Source organism: Notamacropus eugenii, chromosome 1, assembly GCF_028372415.1.
Source record: "Notamacropus eugenii isolate mMacEug1 chromosome 1, mMacEug1.pri_v2, whole genome shotgun sequence".
NCBI classification, from domain to species: Eukaryota; Metazoa; Chordata; class Mammalia; order Diprotodontia; family Macropodidae; genus Notamacropus; species Notamacropus eugenii.
In genome coordinates, this window is record NC_092872.1 from 533,311,705 (window position 1) to 533,336,550 (window position 24,846).

Consider the following 24,846-nt stretch of genomic DNA (forward strand, 5'->3'; position numbering starts at 1 on the left):
CAGAGTCACACAGCTAGTAAGCGTCTAAAGTGAGATTTGGACTCAGGTTTTCCTGACTCTAGGCCCAGGACTCTAAATTTTGCACTGCCCAGTTACCTTCTAGCTGAGTGTCTGTAAAAAAAAAAAGCAAACTGCTAGATCTAATCAGCTCTTTTTTGTGGCTAACATTATTTTGGAGATCCTGAAGGGTCTAGGGTTCTTGGCAGAAGGAAGTCTGTCCATGAATTCAGTCTCTCTTCCAGGAAATCATTAATGGCTGCCTTGGTAGAGACATATATGGGAGAAGTATGAGATTACCATGTGGCCTGAGAGGACCAAAGAATGGACTTTCTCAGCCCCAAGTAACAGCCAGTTGTGGTCTTCTGAAAAATTGTATAGAAGCTGAACATATTCAACCACAGGCACCCAGAGGGGAATCCTTAGACAACTTGGTTGCCTCATAAGTTACCCCAAGTTCAAGTGTTTGGAGATGTGATCCTTCAACAAATAAAACTGTCTGAAAGTATATTGGTTGCCTTGAGAGGGCATGTTTTCTGTTTCTTTTGAAGTCTTTATGAAGAGACCAGTTGATCATTCATCCAAAATGTTGTAGCAGAGATTTTTTGGGGGTATGGTGCCTGAGGTACCTTCTAGCTCTCTAATTCTATACAAGGCATCACTGTTATAGCAGGGACTCAAATCCCAATCTGTGGAATACAAGAACAGTGTTTCTTGCATGTCTGCCTAGTCTGCCTAGCTTGGACACTTCTAATGTGACATCTTTTTTGTCTGCCAGCTGAACCCAGGTCCATAACTTTCAGTTTAGGTATATATTAAATTGGACAGTTATAAAATGCTGTCATCTCATATTACCCCTCTGAGATAGGTGAGAATTATTATACCCATTTTATAGATGAGAAAACTAAGACCTAGAGAGATGAAGCCTCTTGCCCAGGATCAATAGTCAGCAACTGATAGAACTGATTTGAACCTCAGCCTTCTCACTCCTTCTTAAGCATTTTTTTTTTTTTGCTATGTTCCCCTGGATCTTCAAGAATGCAAGCTGGACTTTGCTTTATTCCTTCCATACTTCAAGAATTCAAGCCTTCAAAAGGTTGGGTATAGGTATTCTCTCTACTGATAGAGATAAGTGCGGCAGTGATAGTGGTAAAGGTAATCAGGAACCTTTATATAACACTTTAAGGTTTACATAGCTCTTTATAAATGTTATTTTTGTTGACTGGTTGAGATTTGATCCTCACAGGAACCCTAGGAGATAAGTATTATTGTCCTCATTTTATAGATAAGGCAACAGGTGTTCAGAGATATTAAGTGAGTTTATTATTATTCTTTTAATTTTCATTTTTATCAATTACATGTAAACAAAAATTGCTAACATTTGTTTTTTTTAATTTTGAGTTCCAAATTCTCTTTCTCCATCCATTCCATTCCCCACTCCTTGAGAAGGCAAGCAATTTGATATAGATTATACCTGTGTAGTCAGGCAAAATATGTTTTCATAACAGTCATGTTGTAAAAGAAAACACAAACCAAAAAACAACAATAATAAAATTTTTAAAGGTATGTTTCGGTCTACATGCATATGCCATTAGTTCTTTTTCTAGAAGTAGATAGCATTTTTCATCATAGGTCCTTCAGAATTGTCTTGGATCGTTGTATTGCTGAGAATAAGTTATTCACAGTTGACCATCATACAATATTGCTGTTACTGGGCACCCTGTTTTCCTGGTTCTGCTCATTTCACTCTGCATCAGTTCATATAATTCTTCCCAAGTTTTCATGAAGTGACTTTTGCCTATGGTCACACAGTTAATAAGTGTCTAAGCTGGGATGTGAAGCCATGTTTCTCCTGACCACAAATGAAGAATGCTGTCTTCTAGAGCTGCTATGGCTAAAGAAATTCATTACTCTTCCATCAAACTGTTGATAAGCCTTTCCATCTTGGTTAAGCTGGTTGTGAGGCAGTTGACGTACTGTCCATCACTAAACCCTGGCTCCAAGCCTTTCCACTTAGGGAAGACCAGTCAGGGCTTCATTCAGCTGACATAGCCCTCCAAAACCCAGTTACCTCAATGTCACTATAAATCACCAGAGTTAAACTTGACTGGGGAGGAGAAGAAGGGAGTTGGCTTTGCTTTTATATAACAAAGAAAATCAAGTTTGGAAGAGGACACATCTCATTTAAAGATAGACCTCACTTTATACAACTGAAGCTCTTCAAAAGTGTGAAATTCAACAAATACTTGAAAATTTAAGAATTCCTGAGAATTTATGCATCTGGGGTGAGGCTGGAGGCTGGAAGAGAAGCACATTCAAAAATAAAAGAAGACATAGTCCCTACCTTTAAGGAGATTATAATTTAGTTGAGGATATGGTTAGTACAAGAGTAACTATAATACAAGATAGAATATGATTAGGGTCATAAGAGAAAATGCAGATACATGAAGTGATTTCTGCGGTGTGTTGGTGGAGGTGGCAAGGTAAAAGAGACTCCCAGTATCAATATTCCCTCCCCAATTTCCTCTCCCTTTTCTCTCCAAGTGGATAAGCCATAAAGGTTAAACGACTTGCTTCAGGTGATTTTGTTGATAAAAACCTGAGTTAATAAGATCCTGAGTTTGGATTTAAATGTTCCTTCCTGAGTTTGAGTTCAGCATGGTATCTACTATGTCACAACAGGTGGGAATGTGATGGAGCCATCTGGGGCCAGCTCAGGAGAAATAATTATTAAATTTTCAGTGTGAGACTTTAAACCTCAGAAATTGTTAAACATTTATCGTCATCCTCCTGTGACATAGGTACCAACATAATACCACAGGGGTCCAGAGGAAGTATAACTCATATCTGCATCACAGATTTAGAAATCAAAGAGATATTAGTAGTCATTTAATTCTATACCAGAGCAGCTAGGCAGCACAGTTGATAGAGTGCTGGTCCTGGAGTCAAGGAGTTTCTGACTTTGAATCTAGACTCAGTTATTTACTAGCTGTGTGACTTTGGGCAAGCCACGAAACCCAATTTGCCTCAGTTTCCTCATCTATCAAGCTGGAGAAGGAAATGGCAAACCACTCCAGTATCTTTGTCAAAAAAAAACTCAAATGGGGTCACAAAGAGTTGGACCAAACAACAACTCTATATTCCTTTTATTTTTACAGATGACTCAACAAAGGCCCAAACAAAATGTTCATTGTACCAGGGTGGTTGGAGAGGGATGACGAAAGGCTGTCTGAATGAAGTCACAATTGAGAACTTCCATATGGAAATTCTATTTCAAAAGGACCAGGGCAATAGCTATTAACAGAAGTGTTGGTGAGGCTACCTCCATAAGATGAAGAGCACACCAGAGCCATATGGTTTACAGATCTGACTTTGCCTATATTGAGTTAAAGCCAACCTCACACCCGTAGTGTGCCAAGCATTCAGTCACTTGGATCTAGAGTACAAACTGTAGCTTTCTGCTTCTTCTAGAAACTTTTGTTAAGAAAGAAATGCCACCAAAAAAGTTTTACACTTTATTACAAAAAATAACTTTCATTAAATAAGGAACAAAACCCAAATATTATCTTGCTTGCCTAACTCTAAAAACACTTAACCGATTTTGCTCACGTTTTACAAAATAATTCAGCCCTGGGCGGCAATGAACCGTGCGTATTTTTAGTCTCAGAGGAGAATGTCTCAAAGCTATGAGGAACGAAAGGGATTTATAATGAAAAGAGCTTGCAACCTTGCTATCCAAGTTTGCTTTACTTGAACCCACCGTGAACACCTTAATTATCAATATAACATTTTGCTACACTTCAACCACCAGAATAATGGAACACAAATTAGATATGAGTCTGCAAAGTTTCAAGTTTGGGCATGTGGGGAGAGGGTTGTAGGGGAGACAAATGCAATTTTATTTTCGATTTCTTTGCAGAAGCATTACTGAGGAAAGAGAAAGGAGAGGGTCTCCCTCTGAGAGAAGAATTATCAGCATAGCTCACATGTATTTATGGCACCTGCTATATTTTTTGTGGTGTTTTCCTTCATAACAGCCCCAGTGAGGGAGTCATTGTAAGTAAATTCTGCGTAAGTGACTAGGAGGAAGCAGACATGAGCAGAGATGAAATGGTTTGACCACAATCATACTGCTAACAATTAGAGAAGTGGAGACTAGAACTCAGGTCTTCTTATGAGATGCTCACTATAAAATGAGGGAATGAATTAGATGACTTCTAAGGTCCTTCTTTCCCAGCTCCAAATCCATGATCCAATCCAATCAACATTTATTATATACCTACTATGTACCAGATACCTTGCTAAATGCTGGGGATATAGTTCATAAAAAGAAAGTGTTTCTGCCCTCAAGGAACTCACAATCTAATACAAGGAGACAACACACAAAAGGAGACAGGGGAAGGGGGAGGCATGGGGTTACCTGCCATGGGGGCATCTTGTTCTGTAAAATTGAAACAAGATAGAGCAACAGATTTGGCAACAATTCTTAGGTTCATTGAGCCTGATGGGAAGGGACGCCAGAGGACATCTGTTCCAACCTTCAGCAAATCATAGCTTGTATTTATATCACCCCTAACAAATGGCCACCCAGCCTTCTCTCAATACCCTTCCCTCACCCTTTATCCCCATTTCTATTTGTCATAGCCAGAGTTTTGGTGCTGAGCAAACCAAACCAAGCAAAGTTAGATTCAGGATGAGGCCAAAAGGCAAGGGCAGTCTATAGTATCCTTGAATCCTTGCTCTAACTATAGTCATGTGAATACTGGAAGATCAGACCAGGAGGAAAGGAGAGCTAGATTGGGAATACCCTCCTATACATAAGCCAAAATTGAAGCAGACTCCAAAAGCCACACTATTACTCAAAGCAGGAGTGAGACAGATAATTAGTAGAGGTACAAATATCAGCCCATTAGGATCAGAGAGATCTGGTAGTAAGCAGGTGTTGGAAAATAAAACTTTGGAAACTGGAGCAACCAGGGTGACCAGTAAACTAGGGGAAGGGAGAGAGATCAAGAGATCAAGAAGCTAGTGTCTTCCTCCAGGTCTCTTTTTTTGTGGACACAACTGCATTGCTGAGACCTTCTCTTTCACTATGTGACTGGAACACCTCTTTTCCCAGTTGTTATTCATCCATTTTCAAAGAGGATGAATGACGTCATGGGGTGATGTCTTGACTCATGTGTGAATGAATTGGATTTCAGTGAGGCACAAAGTCCTCAGCCTCCCTTTCTCTTCCAGAATCATCAAAGTCTAGTCTAGTGGCAGGACTAAAGTCAAGATAACTGGCAATGGCCTGGGATGCAGTGGATGACCTTGGCATCTTTGATGTCTGACCAAGATGTACGTGCTCCATAGTCCCTGCTGCATCCACCTTCATGGAATTGGAACAAATTATTGTCATCTGCTCATTCTGCCAGAGGGAGTCTTCACATGCTCAGGGTAGATATCCTAACTCGCCAATTGGTTTGAGGTCTATTCAGTTATGCTTGACCTAGTATAGCTCCTCTGCTGAGATAATTTTGCTGGGGTGTGGTCCCTGCACATGCTACAGTTTCTTGGAGCCACAGCTGAGAGCTAAGTGCCAGGTAGACACAAAAGGTAGATGTGCAGCCCTGAAAAGGGTTCAGCAATCCTTCACACTAGAGGTGCTAGTCCTCCCTGGCCACCGTAGTCATACATAAATAGGATCATAGAGGATAGGATTATAGATGTAGATTTAGAAGGGACCTCAGAGACCATCTGGTCCAACTGTCTCATTTTACAGATCAGGCAGATCTGTAAAGGATAATCAACTTGCTCAAGGTCACACAAGTAGAAATGGTCAGAGGTAAGATTTGACTCCAGAGTCACTGAATGGTCTTTCTACTGTACCATGCTGCCTCCCCACTTAACCTCAGAGATGCCTTTTACTCCTCTTCTTGTAATGCACATCATCACTGGTAGTCTGCTACTGTCACTTAGACCCACCATGCATCTTTTCATTGCTTTTGTGTCCTTTGCAATTTTTATTCTTCCAAGATCTGTGTGCTATATAACATCACAGGGCAAATGTTGGCATTAAAGAAGGAAGGCCTTGATAGTAAAGGGCAGGTTGGAAACACTAAAAATGTTCTGTCCTTCCTTTAACGTGATCCAGCCCACATTCCTATTCAATTGCCTATCTAGTCCATTGTCCATTGGCAATGCCTGACCAAGGGTTATTGACTAGCTCAAGGGATTGCCCATTTCACAGTGTGTCATAATCTGAGCAATATGTATTCTTTATCTATTTTATTTTCCTATGAAGATTTCCAGTTTGATGTCTTTATAGTGATCATAGATCTCACCGAAGAGGCACTGTGGTGTTTTGGCATTCAATGAAATCGGAACAAATTCATTCAACATTGGGAGAACTTCAGAATCCATAGAAAATTTCTCTCTCATTTCAACTTAGACTTGGATATCCTCCCAGACACTTGCAAAAACTTTGTTAAGCATGCCTCCGTTTTATGTCTTGATGGTGATTCTCAGAGGCTCAGTGAACAAAGTCTCATCTATCATAGAATCTTACATGATATTAACATATACATATAATAAACATCATGTTGAAGGAAAACCTTTCAGGCTGTATTTTGCTCTATTGAATAAAATGTTTGGAGGGTTTTTTGTCTTTGTTCTTGTGTTTTTTGTAATCAACAAACAATAAACACAGCAGGATCTCATATTCTCTATACTTAGTTAATTGTGTGACTGTGAAAATGTTGTCTGCTGTAGAAAATTGCCTATTTCCTTATCATGTTTTTTTATCAAGGATAACCTTGATGCATTCAGAGACTAATCTCTTAAAAATTTTACAGAGTTGAGAGAGTAGGAGTGTAGGTCAATAGTTCAACATGTCTTCTAAGTTAAAATAGTTTTGTAATAAGGTCATTCCCATCTTTTCAGACTTGAAATATTTTGAAAATTAGTTACTGAGTACCTTTAAGATTGTATCACATCTGATTTAACTTTCTCTTTTTCTTTCTCTCTCTCTATGTGTGTGTGTGTGTGTGTGTGTGTGTGTATAATATATATATGAAATTTTTATTTGTTTTTATTTTTGGGTGAAATGAGGTTTAGGGATGGGGGCAATGCACTACTGTAGCCAAGAGTAGGATGGACCTGGTATATGCGCTAGGACCTCACACCACAAATTTGTTTTTGGGGGGTGGGGGAGGAGAGAGAGAGAGAAAGAGAGAGAGAGAGACAGAGAGACAGAGAGACAGAGAGACAGAGAGAGACAGAGAGTCCACTTCAGCTTTTCCTGTTTCCATCTTATTAAAGTAATTTCTGCTTCATCACACAGCACATTGGGTGCTGAGGTGGTGTAATCCAAATGTGGTGTTTTCACTGTTACTGATGAGAATAGATCTAGAGAGATACTGGCAAATCTATTCCATGTCACTTCTATTTATTGTTATCCTTTCAGTTTCATCTAAAAATGCTCCTGGTATGTTGTGATTTATTTGCATCTCATCCCAAGCTTTCTACACACTCACTTTCCCCTTTACTGTTTTTTGATGTATATTAAGAAGTACTGCTCATAACATTCTACCATCCTCCTCTGCAATGTTTTACAAATGAGCTTGTACTCTAAATTGGTGTTGCCTTTGATAGTCACGTCTACTCAGTTGGCCAGGAGAGTGTTTGCAATTTGGAGGCTATTTTAAACCTTAGAAAATATAGTTTTTGCTTTACATCAATTTAGATTTTTATAAATATAGTGATAATCAGAGTCAACGTCTTAATCTTTATCCATTTCCCATTGGTCAGTGTCAATAGCTTGTTTAAACTGATCATATTGGAGCTCTTGTAGATGCACTTAGCATCTTCTTATCTTTATCCTTTGTTTAAGAAGAAGTACAATGTGGTTTGGTTCAAAGAAGACTGAACTTAGAGAAGTAGAACCACCATCCTTACAATCACTCAGGCTTGCTAAATTTCCCTCGAAATTTCTTACTTGCCCCTTATATACGAAGTTCTATATATTTTATCTTCATAATATGTCATGTATATGCTCCTTCCTTCCTTTGACAGAGCTACTACCCTGGTTCAGGGCCTCATCCCTTCCCACCTGGCTTATTAAAATAGCTTCTGGTTGGTTTACCTGCCTCAAAAGTCCCTTCCCACTCCAATCCACCCTCCATTCAGCTATCAAAGTGATCTTCCTGATGTTCAAGTCTGACCATGTCATCATCCTGTTCAATACATTTCAAATGGTTCCCTTTTACATCCATGACAAAATATAAAATCCTCTGTTTGATTTTTAAAGACCTTCAAAATGTATCCCTTCCAACATTTTAGATCTTCTTATACTTCCCTTCCATGTACTTTGTGGCCAAATAACTCCTTGTTATTCTTTGCATGATACTCCTGACTCTACCTTGTCCCTTAATGGATGGAATTCTCTTTCTTCTTACCTAGGTCTCTTAGTTTCTTTCAAATCCTAGCTAAAGGCCCACCTTCTGCTCTCCTCAGTACTCCTTAATGTTGGTATCTTCTCTCTGAAATTACATTTAATTCATCCTGTAAGTATCTTATTTGTGCATGGTTTGCATATTATCTTTCCAATTAGGCTTTACATACCTTGTGCTTATCACAGTACCTAGCATGTTACAGGAGCTTAACAAATGCTGGTTGACTTGATTTTTCTAATTTGGTGTTGATTCTGAACTTTTCCTTAAATAGCCCAAAATTTGCCTGTATATGAACAATTGATTTTGAAATGACTCCCATATCAATAACTAGCTGATCCTTGTATGTTAAGATGTAGTCAGTTTCATTGTTTTTGCTTTTGTTTGTTTTGGGGAATTCTATTCAGTGCCCTCCATGCCTTGGGATTTCTGATTCTCAGAGATATTTAATGATTCTAAATGTGAAGCTTCTGAGTTATTTTCAACAGTCCAGCCTCTTTCCTTCCTTAATTCCAAGCTATTTTTTTAAAATATTCCTTTTTTGCCAGCTTTTTTTGTTTCCATCATTCACTGAAGTCAGAGAGTATTAAGGTATATGATGACTTAGTTTAAAAGGCAGTCAACAAACATTTATTATATGTTGGACACTGTACTAAGAGCTGGAAAAACAAAGAAAGGCAAAGACATGATCCTGGACAAGTCACTTAACTTCTGCTTACTTCTATTTTCTTATCTATAAATTGGAGATAATAATAATAGCCCTTACCTCCTAGGGATGTTGTGAGGATCAAATGAGATAATTATAAAATGCTAGTACATAGTAAGCACTATATAAATGTTTTAGCTAATATCATTAGTATTATCAAGTTGCAACCTTTTTATATTTTTCAGTTTCATTTATGGTGAGAAAGATAATAAGGATGTGGCTCAATTCTTCCTATATTCTATTGACTATTTGTGATTGGAAAAAGAGCTTACAGAAAAAGTACCAACAGATAAATTAGTAACTTTGATTCTTTGTCCCCTTGCTCTTCTCATCTACCACCATTAGTCAGAAATTGAAAGAGACAGCACTGGATTGTAGATCATCATATATTTTTATCGATTTCATGGGTTACAATGGACAAAGAATTCCTTGTTTAGTAGCCAGCTTCATGAGAATAAGAACTCTACAGTTAGCTTGACTAATCTCAGGGCAGTAGATAGTCTTAAGCCAGGGTCATACTCAAGACCTTTCCAGGATGGTACATCACCTAGAACTTGGAACTCATCTAGCATGTCCATGCCTAGGGTAACCTCAATACCATAATTAGACATTAAAGATAGTTTGCTCCTATAAACCTTGATGTGCTATGGAAATATCAGTTATCTTTAGTTCTTCTGCTTAGGTAGTAAACTCATCTTTCAAGAGTTTCATTCGTCCAGACTCATTCAGATTATAATTTAACCCTTTATAACCTAACCTCTTCCTACCTTTTCATTCTCCTCATCCCTCACTCCTCATGTGCTCTTTGATTCAGTGACACTGGTCCTCTGACTGTTCCACAAATAAGACATTCCATCATTTGGCATTTTTGGGTTTTTTTTTCCATGCCTGGGAAATTCTCCCTCCTGCTATACCTATTGTCCTCCACTCTTCAGTTTCCTTTAAGTTTTGACTAAAAGCCTATCTTTTAAAAGAAGCTTTCCCCAAAACTCTGTTAATTCTAGTGTTTTCCCTTTGTTAGTTATTTTCTAATTGTACTGGATATAGCTTGCTTTGAATATGTTTGTTTCCATGTCATCTCCCCCATTAAACTGTAAGCTCCTTGAGGGTAGAAACCCCTTGTATACCTAGCACATCATTGATTGATTATCTACTATGTGAAAGACATTATGTTAGGTCTCAGGGCTACCACTCTAGTTTAATACAATTCTGAGAAGAGGTAATCCTCTGGGTCTACTGACTCCATGGTCTTCCTCTTTCCCCTCTATATTATCTCCCCAGACTAATATTCCCCAACATACCCAAGTTTTACTCTGTAAAGATCAAATTGTAATGATCTCATATCATTGCAAGCAAAGCATTTTCCACTATGAAATAGCTACTGGATTCATTATATCATTTTCTGTCCTTTACTGTGACCTGCCTTACCCATCAATGAATTTTAGTGTGGGAAAAGACCTTGGAATTTATCTATTTTGGCTTTCATAAATTCACATTTTTTTCTGAGTCCTTAGTGAAAATGTTCTAGAATATGCATCCAGAAATTTGTATTCTTATACTCTCTTCCAATTCCATAATGGAAAAATAGAATAAATAGGTGGAAATGATAAGGAAGCAGATCCTATTTCAATATAACCTTCTAACAACAACAAGAGCATTTGAAAACTGGAATGCACTGCCAAGTGATGTTTTAATTTTGCCATTAATACTAGTGTGTTCTGAGGTAGAAGGTCCCAGTCAGAGATGCTATAGGAGTGAATATTGCATTGGGTGAAAGATTGAGTTAGAAGATCACTAAGATTCCTTTTGACTCTAAGATTCTAGGCTTATATCTCAATTCACTCAAGAATTTCCTTTACATAATCCTTGGCAGAAGGTCATTCAACTTTTGCATGAGTATTTCCATTGATGTAGAGCTTACTACTTAAGGAGAAAACCCATTCCATTGTTGGACAGTTCTAGTAATCAGGTCAACTGTATAACTATAATTTCTATTTATTTCTACTGTCTGCCCTCTGAATCCATACAGAATAATTCTACTCCTTTACAAGATAGATCTTCAAATATCTCAGTTCTCCCTCTCTATCTTTATGCTTTTTCTAGGTTAAATACCTCCAGATCATTTAATTGATTCTCAAATGACATAATTTCAAATTTCCTTGCCTTTACCTTAGCTCTCATCAGTGAATCTTTTAGAATGTGGCCCTGATATACTACAACTGGATGTGGATGATTAAAGCCAAGGAAAGCAGGACTATCGCCTCCATTGATTATTGGCCCTATGCCAAGTAGGACAGAGACCAGAAGATAATAGCAAACATGAAGGGCAAGAGGTTTGCAGCATTGTTCCCTCCCTCTTCAATGCTCCTAAGTGCTGCTTTGAGGTTTATTCATGTTTCCATGTGACTTTAATAGCCTTGCTTTTAAATACTGGGGTGAGTGGGGGGCAAGAGGTAAAAGAAATTTAGTTATCTCAACATAAAGAGCTTGTGAAGTTTCCTGTTTATGGGGAGGAGCTATGGCTATAGCAAGAAAAATGTAACTTAGCCGAAGGGTCCCTTTTCTACGATGACTAGATGTATACGTGGGTTTGACTTAAAAAAAAAAAAAAAAGACTGAAAATATATTGATTAACCCAAGGCATGTTGGCCAGGAAGTATAACAAAAGATTAATAATCCCCAATTCCTTTGAGGAAGAAATCCTAGCAACAGAAGACCATTTCATCAGGTGGCATAAGTAGCTCAGTGAAGAGAAAAGCCAGCAATAGATGAGAGCAGCATCTCAGATGAGAACGGCAGCACTGGGGGCAGAGTGGTGTTGTGATGAAGCACAAATTAGTTGTTGGGAGATGGAGATATTTTATTTCAAATACAACCTAAAGTCATGAATTTGTGTGCAAGGTGATTTTTCCTTGTTAGTTATTTTTCTACTTTGTCCTAATGAAAAGTTTTTCCTTTTAATTTATGATCCCTGATTTGTTAGCAGAGAATTATCTGCATAGCAGTTGAGTCATGTTTCCATCCATGTGATTTGGCACATTCCCCACATTCATTCTGGGGAAATAATGGGTTACAGGATCTTTGGGGATACACTCTATACTTATTAATTTAATGAAGCCATCATGATGTCCAGGATGGCATTAGCTTTATTGCTTTTTCTTCATCCATGTTACCTTGGCCATTCATGTTCAGCTGCTGACAAAAGGTACATCTCAAATACAACTGGGAGACATATGAAAGACCTTCTCTTCCTTCATTTTTTTCTACATACCCATCGTAAATGTAGCTGTGCAAGGGTTTTTTGTTTCCTTGTTTGTTTTTGCTTTTTAGGTGTAGGGTGGGGAAGGAAAAAGTGTTTATGTTCATCCGGCATTATTATTATTAATGACAATGATTCCCTCTACCATTATGGAAGCCCCTTCTTGGGGTCAAGAGGTTCTCAAACATGTCCGACAGCTACAGGATCTCCAGAAATCTCAAACTGCTACTGGATGGTGAATTATTATCATTGATTATCTTCTGTAATGATTGAAGGTATCCTGGGGTTTTCTCCTTCCACCAGTATAAGGCTGGGTACTATCCATTGGCTCAGTGGAATAAAGTAACCAACTCTATCCCTGCACCAAGATGCAGTTATTTTTTCAGGGCATTTTTTTCTTTTTCTCCTTTTCTTCATTATGTTTGTAATTTTGTTTTATTATTTCCTGCTGCAAAGCTGTGAAATGGAAATGATGCAATCTACTGCTGTGAAATAATATTGTTCTAGAGTCTCTTCCCCATAAACCCTTGAGGTTTGCACCATGATGGCTTCATTAAATTAATCAGATCCACAGCAAATGGAATACCTCTTTTAGCTTTGGACCTTTTATTAATCCAGCATGGGCTGCCTGTTGCTACAAATTAGATATGGGTTTAGGATTCTAGCACAGCCCCTCATATCCTTCAGAAATCCCTTCTACAAAGTTGTAAAAGGTGGCCTCCAAGCCTCTACCTCAACATTTAATGGGGAACTCAAAATTTTATACATGATGAATGAAAGAACAGATGAATGAAACAAGTGAGGCCCTTTAAAGTTAACCCTGCTCATTCAGATGGTAGGAAGGTACTTCTGTCTCTTCATTAATCAGCACCCTGGAGAGGGTTCCAGGAAACTGTATAAGTAGGAATATCTGGAGTTAAAGGTTCAGAGTTAAAATTCTGGGCCATTTGCTTCCTGTGTGATATTGGAAAAGTCAACCTCCTTGGGTTGTGGTTGTTCAGTCATTTCCATTGTGTCTGACTCTTCATGAGCTCTTTTAGGTTTTCTTTTGGCAAAGATACTGGAGTGGTTTGTCATTTACTTCTCCAGCTCATTTTACAGATGAGGAAACTGAGGCAAACGGTTGTCTGTTTCACTTTTCTGCAAAATGAGCGGTTTGAATTAGATGGTCTCTGAGGTCTCTTTCATCTCTAGATCCTCACCCCAATTGTTGATGGCTTGTTTAGACAGCTCTATTTCAGATATAGCTATTTAATCTTCTAAGCGATATAGGAATGTGATAGCTATCTATTTAATTGTCTGCCCTGAGGCACAGTGGGAAAGGAAAGTACTAGACTATATATGGCAGCTAATAAGCTTATGGTAGGGATTTAAGGTAATGTAGAGATCAGTGCAGAACCTCAAAACCATTAAAGGGTTTGGACAGTGGAGGAGAAATGAAACAGGAAAACAGAAACACTTAGAGAATGTATATAGAACAGGCAGGATCTTTTGGAGATCCTTTTGGAGATCCCTTTTCCAAACAGGAAACTGAGTCCCAAAGAGACAAAAGACTTGCCCAAGGTCATGGTGAAAGGCCAAAGAAACAAAAAAAATTTCTTTCAGGAAATTTACAAAATCCCATAGACCTTCAAGGAGCTATGTTGTTAGACATTTTGCAGCAAAACGGAGGATGCATATCCTTTTCTCCCCACATTCTAAATCCTAAGATTAAAATAAGTGCATTATTTGAACAAATTATTTCTTCCTAGACATGATGGAAGTATTAAAGATTTCCATTACTGTCAGATGTTTTTCTTTCTTGTTAGCATTTGCAATATTAAAATCTGTCATTATGAGGTAAAATATGCATGATCCCTAAAACCTATGCATGCTGTAACAAGATCTCATTGTTGTAAATTTGTCTTCTTTTGCTTTCTATTCCTGCCTCTGATGTCCTATTTCTAATATGCTGATGTCTGATAATTGTAGCCAGGAGCTAATTAGGATGTATGATTAGAGAATAACAGAAACCAGGACCATTTAACCAGTAAAAGGAGATTGGGAGAGGAAGAACCAGTCATTGTGTCCCAGAAATTCCCCCAACAATACCCCCAACAGACTTTGTTCTGGGACTAAAAGGATAGAAATATAGATTGATGTCCTGTTCTGATTTCTAGTGAAAGCAAGGACCAAGACAAGGTTGGGGGAGAAGAAGGGGAAGGGGAAAGGGAAAGGAATATGCATTTATTAAATATCTACTGTGGACCAGGCACCATACCAAGGGCTTTACAAATGTTATCTTACTTGATGATTTGAAGAAGACCTTCAGAGCTTGGGAAAATCAAGTCAAGTCCAGTTGCCCTGGTGTAGGGAGCCTTTTGGAAAGACTAGGTGTTCACAATTTCTGAACAGATCAACACAGTCCTGTTTGGAAGTGAATTTTCCTTGCTCAGCTCCTTGCCAGAAGCATCAAAGAACTGAAATTACATATTAGTTTTAATTCCTAAGCAGGAGAAGAGAAAGAGAGAAAGACTGATTTTAACCCAGAAAGGATTTCCATCTTCAGGAAACACTAGGTCTCTGGATGGCATATTATAGGAAAGCAATGTTTCTCCTTGTAAGACCTTTTACTTAATCTAATTCGGTGTTATATAACAGGTCTTTAATAGAAATATCTGAATAAGACCACAGTGCCCCCAGCTGGATGTACTTAACAGTGATTGGCTAAGTGAAGACATATTCCCCTAAAATCATCAATACCACTTGCTGGGTTGTCCTCTAGTAAAAGATGACCTCTCCCCCTAATGAACTGAGCAAATTGAAGACAGTCATTTGGAGGTCCCTCATCTCCCTTCCTCCACACCTTAATACTCCTCTCTACATCTTTATCCTCTTTTGCAGTGTGGAACAGGAAGAGGGCAGAACATGAAGTCATAGGACTAAGTTCAAATTCTGATCTGCTGTTAACTATCCATGTGAACTTGGCCTTTGTGAGGTCTATGGAAATTCTAAGTCTATAATCTAATCAGTCTAAACACAGAAGGACCAATCAATCCTTGAATCAATCAATCAATCAATCCTTGATGTAAACTAGGTTTAACAATTCCTTAACAGAGTGACTCAATCATTGGATAAAGACAGCCAAAACTACACAGGAAATATCTTATAATAGCTTGAATGAATTAAATGTATCTCTGGACTGATCACTATAACACAGTAATTGAGTTTAGAAGCACATATTCCAGCAGCAGCTCAGTTCAGGGGTGAAGGACTCCTGAGAGGGAATTACATTAGGGGAGAGGAAAGATGGAGTTTCTCTCTTTCCCCCTTCAAATGACCAAGTGAACTTTGAAGACTGGGAGACAATGAGTGTCCCCAGAAGCAGAAGTGACTGATGGCAGCATTTTCATTAGGAGTTAAGAGATATACTGAGGACAAACCAGACATTGAAGAAAGCGGCTTTAGTGCTTTATAAGAAAACCGACCCTTGGAGTCCAGAAGAGAGCTATAGCTAACACGAGTTTCATGAGGACTGCATGAAGGAAGAAAAGGACTCCTAGTAATCAAGAGCTATGGTTGGCCCTTTATGCTCCATAAATTCCCTAAGTTTGAGCCAGCTTTCTCCTGGGACCTTGTGTATACAAAGGGAGAATATGTCCTTGGTTTGAGGGATATTTGAATAACAAATGTCTTTGCTATACCTGCTAAGAAAATACCCTTTCCAAGGTAATCGTCTGACTGATAATCAATGGAGGGGAGCACACAAGATGGGGACCTGTGACACTGCTAGAAAGAAAATCCTCAGGCCCTCAAAATTAACCCTGATACCCTGAGGGGGAAAGTAGTTAGCTCCTCTCAGGGGGAGCCATCTTGCCATTTTGATTGAAAGTCAGGAAGTGACTTGAGAGAGGGCTCTATACTACATTTCCCTGCTCCAGTCTCAGAGGTTAAGATAGCTCTTCACTGTGTCAATGCTAACTTCTATATGTACCTTTGATCCTTTCCCCTCATGTCTCCAGCTTGACTCACTGGGAACTGGTATCTCTCTCTCTCTCTCTCTCTCTCTCTTTCTCTCTCTCTCTCTCTCTCTCTCTCTCTCTCTCTCTCTCTCTCTCTCTCTCATCTTCTCATATTTCCCTACCTCCTGACTTCTTTTCTACTTCCTATAAACATGCTTGACTCTATTTCCCTCTTAAAAATTCTTCCCTTTGCTCTGGCATTCAATTAAATTATTGTTTCATTTCTGCCATATTATCATGGCTACAATCCTAGAAAGAGCAGTAGATAATCACACTAGCTCTTCTCCACCCTTTTGCTTACTATAATCTATCTTCTGATTACTCCCATCATTATACTGAAACAACTCTTTAAAAAGTCACCAGTGACATCTTAATTTTTATAAATCTGAGAGATTTCTCAGGCCTAATTCTTCTTGGCTTTTGTGTAGCATTTGATACTACTGACCACTCCTCCCCTTGGTTATCATCTCCTCCCTTGGCTTCTTTTCTACTGTCCTATCCTGGATATTTTATCTGTCTGAGAGTCCTTTCCACTTCTGCTTTATTCTCCTCCTGTTCCCTAAGTGTAGCTATCCCATAAGACCCATAAAGACTTCTATTTCACTAGTCTTTCTTTCATCAATCTTATGTGAACATTTATTCTTTCTGTAGATAGCCACAAATTTATATGTCCATACTTAGTCTCTCCCAAGCTACACTATTACTTCACCTAGATATACTCCAGTACCTCAAACTCAAAACGTCTAAAAAGGAAGGGCTTTTCTAACTTCTTTCTTTCCAGGCAACTGGAGTTAAGTGACTTGCCCAAGGTCACACAGCTAGTAAGTGTCTGGTCTGAAGCTGTATTTGAACTCAGGTTCTGTTGACTCCAGGGCTGGTGCTTTATACACTGCACCACCTAACTTCCTTATTTCTATGGTTGATACCACTGTTGTCCTAATTACCTAGGCTCTAAGCCTAGGTAATTAACGTTTTCCTCTCCTTCATCCTACATTCTAATCAAGTTGTCAAATCTTATAGATACTATTTCCATACCACTTTCATCCACTTTCTGTGCTTACACATATCACCCAAGTTCTGACCCTCATCATCTTTCCCCTAGACAATCATAAGTGCCTCTAAACTGGTTTCTCCACTTCCAGTATCTTTTTCCTTCAATCCATCTTTCATACTAATTATCTTCCTAAGGAGCAAATCCGACCATGTCACAACCCTGCTAAAAATGTTCAATGTCTCCTTATTGCTAATACGGGAGAAAAGACAGTCTCTTTAGTCTGATAGTCAATCCCCTCTACAATCTGATCCACCAGGTTGTTACACTGGTACAGTTGAATGTTTCCTGGTCTAGGAGTTAGAGGGTTGAGGTTCAAAATCTACCTTTGTTCATTACTCCTTGTATATCCTTGGGTAACTTAAATCTCCAAGGGCCTCCATTTCCTCATCTGTTAGATAAGAAATGGACTATATAATTTTTGAAGTCTGCTTTAGACCTGGGATCCTATGCTATCCATCCTTATTTCATGCTTTTCTCCTTTGTGCATTTTATATTTCACCTAGACTTTTTTGAGTGCCCCTTGAGTGTGACATTCTGTCTTCCACCTCTTCTGTGTATTAAAGTTGACTGTCCCACATGCCTAGAATAGACTCCTTCCTTCTTTGATTTTCAGAATCTTTCCTTCTCTCCCTTCAAAGTTAGAGTCATTGGACACCACTTTTGTGAAGAATTCCATAATTCTCCCTCCCCACTTTCAAATGTTTTCTCCTTTCTTACATTTTCTCAGAGTACTGCAAGGTATATGTCTGACCAGGTCATTCCCATGCTTAAACTCCAATGACTCCCTATTTCATAGGCTATCAAATACCAACACCTTGACTTAGCATTTAAAGCTCTTCACAACTTAGCTACTTAACTAATCTCTTCTAAGATTTCTACAGTCCAACCATATTTGCCATTCTTCACACATGATTCTCCATCTCTGCATCTTTGAACTGGCTGCCTCCATGCCTACAATGCTCTCTCTCTTCATCTCAGTATCCTGGGATTTCTGGTCTCCTTCGAGGCAAAGACCAAGCATTACCTTCTGCACCAAGATTCTCCTGATTCCTTGAGACCCCTCTTGGCTCCAGCTGCTGTTGCCAATCATAAGGGCTGACATTTTAAAAATACTTTAAGTTTTGCAAAATGTTTTGCACATATTATCTCCTTTGATAGGTGCTATTTTTATTCTACTTTACAGAGGAGGAAACTGAAGCTTAAAAAGGTTAAATTACTTGCCCAGGGACACACAGCTAGGCTGAAAGGATATTCAAACTCAGGTTTCCTTGACTCCAGGTCCAGTATTCTATGTACTATAATACTTCTAAAACTACTTTGGCTACATTTTATATATATATATATATATATATATATATATATATATATATATATATATATATATACATATACATACATACACACATATATATATATATACATATACATACATACACACACACACACACACACACACACACACACACACACACACACACACACACACACACACACATATATATATATATATAGTCTTTATATGCTTTATATACGTACATGTTGTCTCCCCATTAGAATAGAAGCTCCTCAAGGGCAGCGACTATTTCTCTTTCATCTTTTTATCCCTGGCCTTTAGCACAGTGCCTAGCACATAGTAGACACTTAATATTTGCAAGATTGATTACCCCATCACACTTCTTTGTGGAATAAATAATCTTCATACTTATTATTCTGGAAGTAGAAGATAAACTCCTTGAGGGCAGGAGCTGCGCCATTTTGTCTCTTAGTAGACAAGTGATTAATGTTGAATTAAATAAATGATTTATGTCCTCATGCAGGCTATGTGCTGGAAGGAGCTCCTCAAAGCCCAGTCATTAGCATTCCATTTTGATAGTCAGGTATATTCCCCATTGTAAATTGTTAAATTGACATTCTGGCTTACAACTCTGTTTCTTTAGAGTTTGGTTAACATGAGCTAATTTCCCTCCGGGTACTTGGATGAACTGATTAAATAGTGCTCTTGACCTACAATACTGAGGACCAAGCCCTAGATCAAAGGAACTTGCCCTCATTCTACGTGAGGGCAAGACTGCCACACCTTAGACCTGAGTACTGACTATCAGCCCAAGGCAAAAAGATCTTGATACTTTCACTTAATCTTAAACCCTCATTACTGTGTTTTTGTTTTGTTTTAGCCTCATTTTACTGCTGGGAGATCTAAAAAGTTCCTCTTGGGAAGAAAAGGTACAAATGCCCTGTCACTTTGATTACTGTGGTGCCTCGAGCTGCTCAATGTTTAATTCAGCCTTGAGGAATGGTTTCACCAAGCATCGTTTCCTCTCATTTGTTCTGAATTTAAGCTGTGATGATAAAAAATGGACACTCCTAAGGAAAGCTTCCAAACAGAAGGTCTTCCGGCTTGGTTCCTACCTTTTCTTCTTGTCGCCCTCTTGGGAACTGTAATGGTGGATGGGGGTGTTATTCTTCAGGATGCAGGATCACAGCTCTCTCCCCTTCCTTCCAACCTCATCACCACCAGAATGGGACTACTAACCCCTATAAGCCACTGATTGCTCCTTGCTGTTTGTCCTTCATTCCTGAAGAGGACCACGACATCAGGGAATTGATGCCATGACATGCAAGTGAATTGGATTTAAGTGAGGGAAGACTGCAAAGTCACCAGACTCATTTTCTCCTCTGAAGCCATCTGGGTCCAGGAGCCAGACAGAGATCTCACGTACCTCATGGAGAACATCAGAATCCTTAAACCTGTGATTTATTCACTTCATAATCCTGCTTCCCTGCCTGTAGCATTGACTTTTGTACCATTAAGCTACTGAAGCCCCATATTCACATAGGTCAATCATCTCGCCTTATCATTCCCCTATTGACCCACTGTTTTGGGGATGGGAGAGGGAAAGTGGGCTGATAGGACTATCGATTATAACCTTTCCATCTCTTAGTTATATAATATTTTAAGATGCCTCAAACATTTAAGATCCATTGACTCGTCTGACCCCCATTACATCCTATAAAGAAGCTTCTCAAGTTATTCCCATTTTGCAGAAGACAAAACTGAGACTCAAAGATCAAGTGACTAACCCATGGCCATACAGGTTAATAAGTATTGGTGCCCAGGCTCAAATTCCAAGACAAGAGCTCTTTCCACTAGACCACACTGCCTTACTTGGTCTAACAGTCATTTCTATGAGTTCCTATTCTTATTAACATACTCCTTTTATTGTTTTTCTTGCTGTTCAGTCATTTCAGTTGTGTCTGATACTTTGTGACCCCATTTGGGTTTTCTTGGCAATGATATTGGATTTGCCATTTCCTTCCCCAGCTCATTTTACAGATGAGAAAACGGAGACAAACAGGGTTAAGTGACTCGCCCAGGGTCACACAGCTAGTAAGTGTCTGAGGCCAGATTTGAACTCAGGAAGATGAGTCTTCCTGAGTAGGCCTGGCACTCTGTCACCTGCCCCCGCACTGTCTTACAGAGGAACCACCATCTCCTTATCACTTTGATTTCTGTAGTAGGAACAAGACGTAATATGATTACCACTGTAATGTCTATTGCAGAAATATCCCTTGCTGAGACCCAAACGCGTCACCTCAGTTTGCTCCTCTGTAAAAAGAAGTAGGGGGTTGGACTAGATCAAGGCTTTGGCAAACTGTGGTCTGAGGGCCAAATCTGCTGCAGCCTGTTTTTGTGAGGCCTTCTAGCTACGAATGATCATTACGCTTAAAAATACACTAAAATTTTATTTTAAAATGTAAAAGCCATCCTTAGTGGATGGGTTACACAGAAATAGGCAGCTGGCCAGATTTGGCCTCCGGCTGCAGTTTGCCCACCCCTGGATTGGACAGATGGCCTTCTGGGTTTAGATTGATGAACCGTGAGTCCTTGTGCCTGATGTGGTATATTCCAGGACAGTGACTCCATTTAGTTTCTGCTATATTTCATTATTTCCCTGTGCCCCAACTCGAGAAGTGAAACAAGGTGAGGTGCATCAGTCTGAGACAGGCAATGTTCTCTTCTTGTTTGAAAGGCTCTTGGAAGGCCCAAGGAATCAGGTATCAGAACTGTACTCACTTCCCAGAAAACAAGTACAAAAAGCTTTCATTCAACAAAACCCAACTAACTTGAAAAAATATTTATACACAAATACACATATGTATACATTTAAATTACTGAATGTCTATATAAGGTGAATATATTAGTATGTATACACACATATATTTCAAATTATTTGGGCTTTGTTGAGTGGAAATATATATGTACATGTATATATACAATGTAACATACAATATATAATATACATACAACACATATGTATATGTGTACACACACATATACAGATACACAGATGCAGGAGATAGGCAAGCCATTGGGATTTAACTAATAAATTCCTGGAGTTGTCATAAGATCAGTATATACTGAACCCTGTATCTTCAACATCTATTTTTTGTTGTTCAGTCACTTCAGTCAAGTCTGACCCTTTATGAGCCCACTTAGGGTTTTCAGCATCTATAATCCTACATAATTTATTATACATTTTTCCCCTTTGCACAAAGGAAGGACTGATCTTCCTGCTGCTCCCCACCATAACTCCATTTCCTATTTCTATGTCTTTATAGTAGTGGCCCCCCTCCCCATTCCCCAATTCTGAAATGCCCTCTCTCTTCACCTCTGCCTTTTCTTTAAAATCCCTAATTTCCTTCAAATTTCAGTTGAAGTGCCACCTTCTGCATGTAGCCTTTTCTGATCTTCTAGCTACAGTGCATACCCTGCTACAAAAAACTACCTTGCATCTACTTTGTATGTAGATATATGTATACATATTGTTTCTTGATGAAATATAAGATTCCCATAGGTAGAAACTATTTCCTTTTGCCTTTGTATTTCCAGGGCCTAACAGAGTACCAGGCATATAGTAGGCATTTAATAAATGCTTGCTGATTGATTGATTGAGGTTCATCATGGTGAATGTGTATACTGGAGGCTTTCTAAACCCAAGGCAGCTTCAATTATACTCAGTAGACTCTACTTACTAAACAGAATATAGTCTCTTTACTAAAGCAGGAAACCAGACCATCCAAATAATCACAACATCCCATTCCCAGAATATCCTGGTAAATGGAAATTTTACTGTATTAACAATATCTTTTCCTAGCACAAGTCAAAGCTTTGTCCATATATACAAACAGAATCTGTTGACTTCTAATAGTCTTTATTTGGTCTGCAAACAGTTCTCCCTCCTCATCTCTGGTTCAGTCTGGTGTCATGGCAGCCAGAAGACACCCAGAGGTTTTCCCATTGGCTCTTTTTCTGTTACAAAGGGAAAAATAAAAGGAAAAGAAAAACAAACAACAAATGTGCAACTTCCAGTTTCTCTCTCTCTCTCTCTCTCTCTCTCTCTCTCTCTCTCTCTCTCTCTCTCTCTCTCTCTCTCTCTCTCTCTCCCCTCTCTGAACCAGGAGAAGGCACTAGCTTGTGCTAGAATGAATTTCATTATGGTTGAGAACATAGAGGATTCCCCCCTGTAGTTTGTGATCTCTGAGGCACCACTCAGCATGTCATCTGTTCTTCTATCCTCTCCGATGGAAAAGAGGGCCACTCCACTTCTCTGCATGTGGCCCTGTTTCTACCTGGCGCTCCAAGATGCTTTTCTAGGCCTCCCACAGCTTTCCATATCTTGAATTATTCCCTTCTGGGCAAGGGTTTCATGCCTGCCCAGAGTTGGCTCCAACTGAGTTTGTCTGTGGAGATCTGCTCATAAGAACACCATGTCCCAACGCTGGCTCATTACTGATGTCTCGCAGGGGTTGATGACCATCTCCCTGCTGTCCTCACTGCCATCTCCCAGTATGTCTGTGTCTAGGCAGAGGCGGGAGGCCATGTGCTTAATGCGGGGGCCAGATTTAGCCCATCTCTAACAAAAGTAAAGAAGACAGAGAATGAGTTGGGATTTTGCTGATTAATGGCCCTTTTCCCTTTCAACAACTTCATGACCTAACGGCCTAAACAAAAACACTTAAGGTATTTGGCTGACACCTTCTAGGGTATTGATCTCACACAGTAATAAAATGGAAATTAATTGTTCACGCACATGTGAGTTACTGTTTTCCTTTTTTAAAATTAAAATACACACTCATACAAAGTCAATATGTCTGCCAGGAAAGCTTATGAGCAGAAGATCTCTTACCTGGGAATAGGCTTTGGGGGGTGGAAAGTAATTCACAAAAAAACATTCAAAGAAACTTTATATCAGTAAGTACGTGGGAGATGGGGGGGAGAAGACTTGATTTAGACCTGGAAGGAACATTGGAAATCATCTAATTCAGCCCCCTCATTTTACAGATGAGGAAACTGAGGCTTAAAGAAATTATGTGATTTTCCCAAGGCCATGGTGGGATTAAGAGGTAGAGAAGGAAGTGAACTCAGGTCCCTGGACTCTGAAGCCTTTACATTGCAACATGCTCTGAGATATGGTGAGTGTTACCAATTTCTTCTCTGGATTGCAGATAGCATCTTCCTTCCTATGTCTTTTGTTGCTACTTTGGGTATTTACAATAGTCAAAATGACTCATTCACTCAATGAAAATATTTGTTATATTCCACAAATTAGAAATAAAAGAAAATTTCAAAAGGGAGAGATAATGGCCAGGAAAAAACAGTGAGCAACAGAGATTCTTATGTATGGTTGAGTGGCCCTCATTTCTAGTAGAGTTTTACACCACCAGTGTAGACAACTCCATCTACCAATGTAAGTCATTGGTAACTATTCAATAAATCAGTAAGTCAGAAACTATTCAATGACTTGAGTCTTGGTTGCCTAGCTACTGAGCGGTAAAATGACTTCTCTACAGTCACAAAGCCACCATTGCTCAGAGGGTGGAACCTGAAGCCAGATCTCCCTATCACACTACACAGAAGTTGTTTCAGACCCTTTTTCTCCTCAAGCCTCTCACATGCCACCTTCCCCCACCTCTCAGCTGAGGGCCCCACATCCTGCTTTACTTAGGAAACTGAGCTCTTTTGCCTTGATCTCCTTCTCTTCATTATAAAACACCTTGAGCTCACTCCGTTTTCTCTTTCTTTTCTCTAGTCTCTGATAATGAGATGGTCCTTCTTCCTAAAACCAGTTTTTCTCCATGTGCTTTTGATACTATCTCTTCCATCTTCTCTGCCAGATTGAGCCCTCAGTCATTCCCTCTCTCTAATCTTCAATCTCTCCCTATCTATTGGTTCTGTCCCTAAGACTTTAAAACATGCCTGAGTCTCCTGATTCCTAAAATACTTTCACTGGGCCCTATAATTCCCTCAAGCTATTGTCCATGTCTTTTTTCCCATTCTCAGCCAAACTGCTTGAAAAAGTTGTCTATACCTGCTACCCTGGCTTCCTCTTCTCAGT

General features: G+C 39.1%; 1 protein-coding gene across 2 annotated transcripts in view; it reads right to left on the minus strand.

The window, feature by feature from the left end:
• Positions 1-22,645: 22,645 nt before the first annotated feature.
• Positions 22,646-24,846, minus strand: part of GALNT14 (polypeptide N-acetylgalactosaminyltransferase 14) — a 323,787-nt gene continuing 321,586 nt past the window's right edge. For both annotated transcript variants that reach the window (XM_072634106.1, XM_072634105.1), the window contains one exon: positions 22,646-23,364. In XM_072634106.1, the coding sequence (XP_072490207.1) occupies positions 23,206-23,364 (159 nt within the window). In that variant the 3' untranslated portion in view covers positions 22,646-23,205. The remainder of the gene's footprint in view (positions 23,365-24,846) is intronic.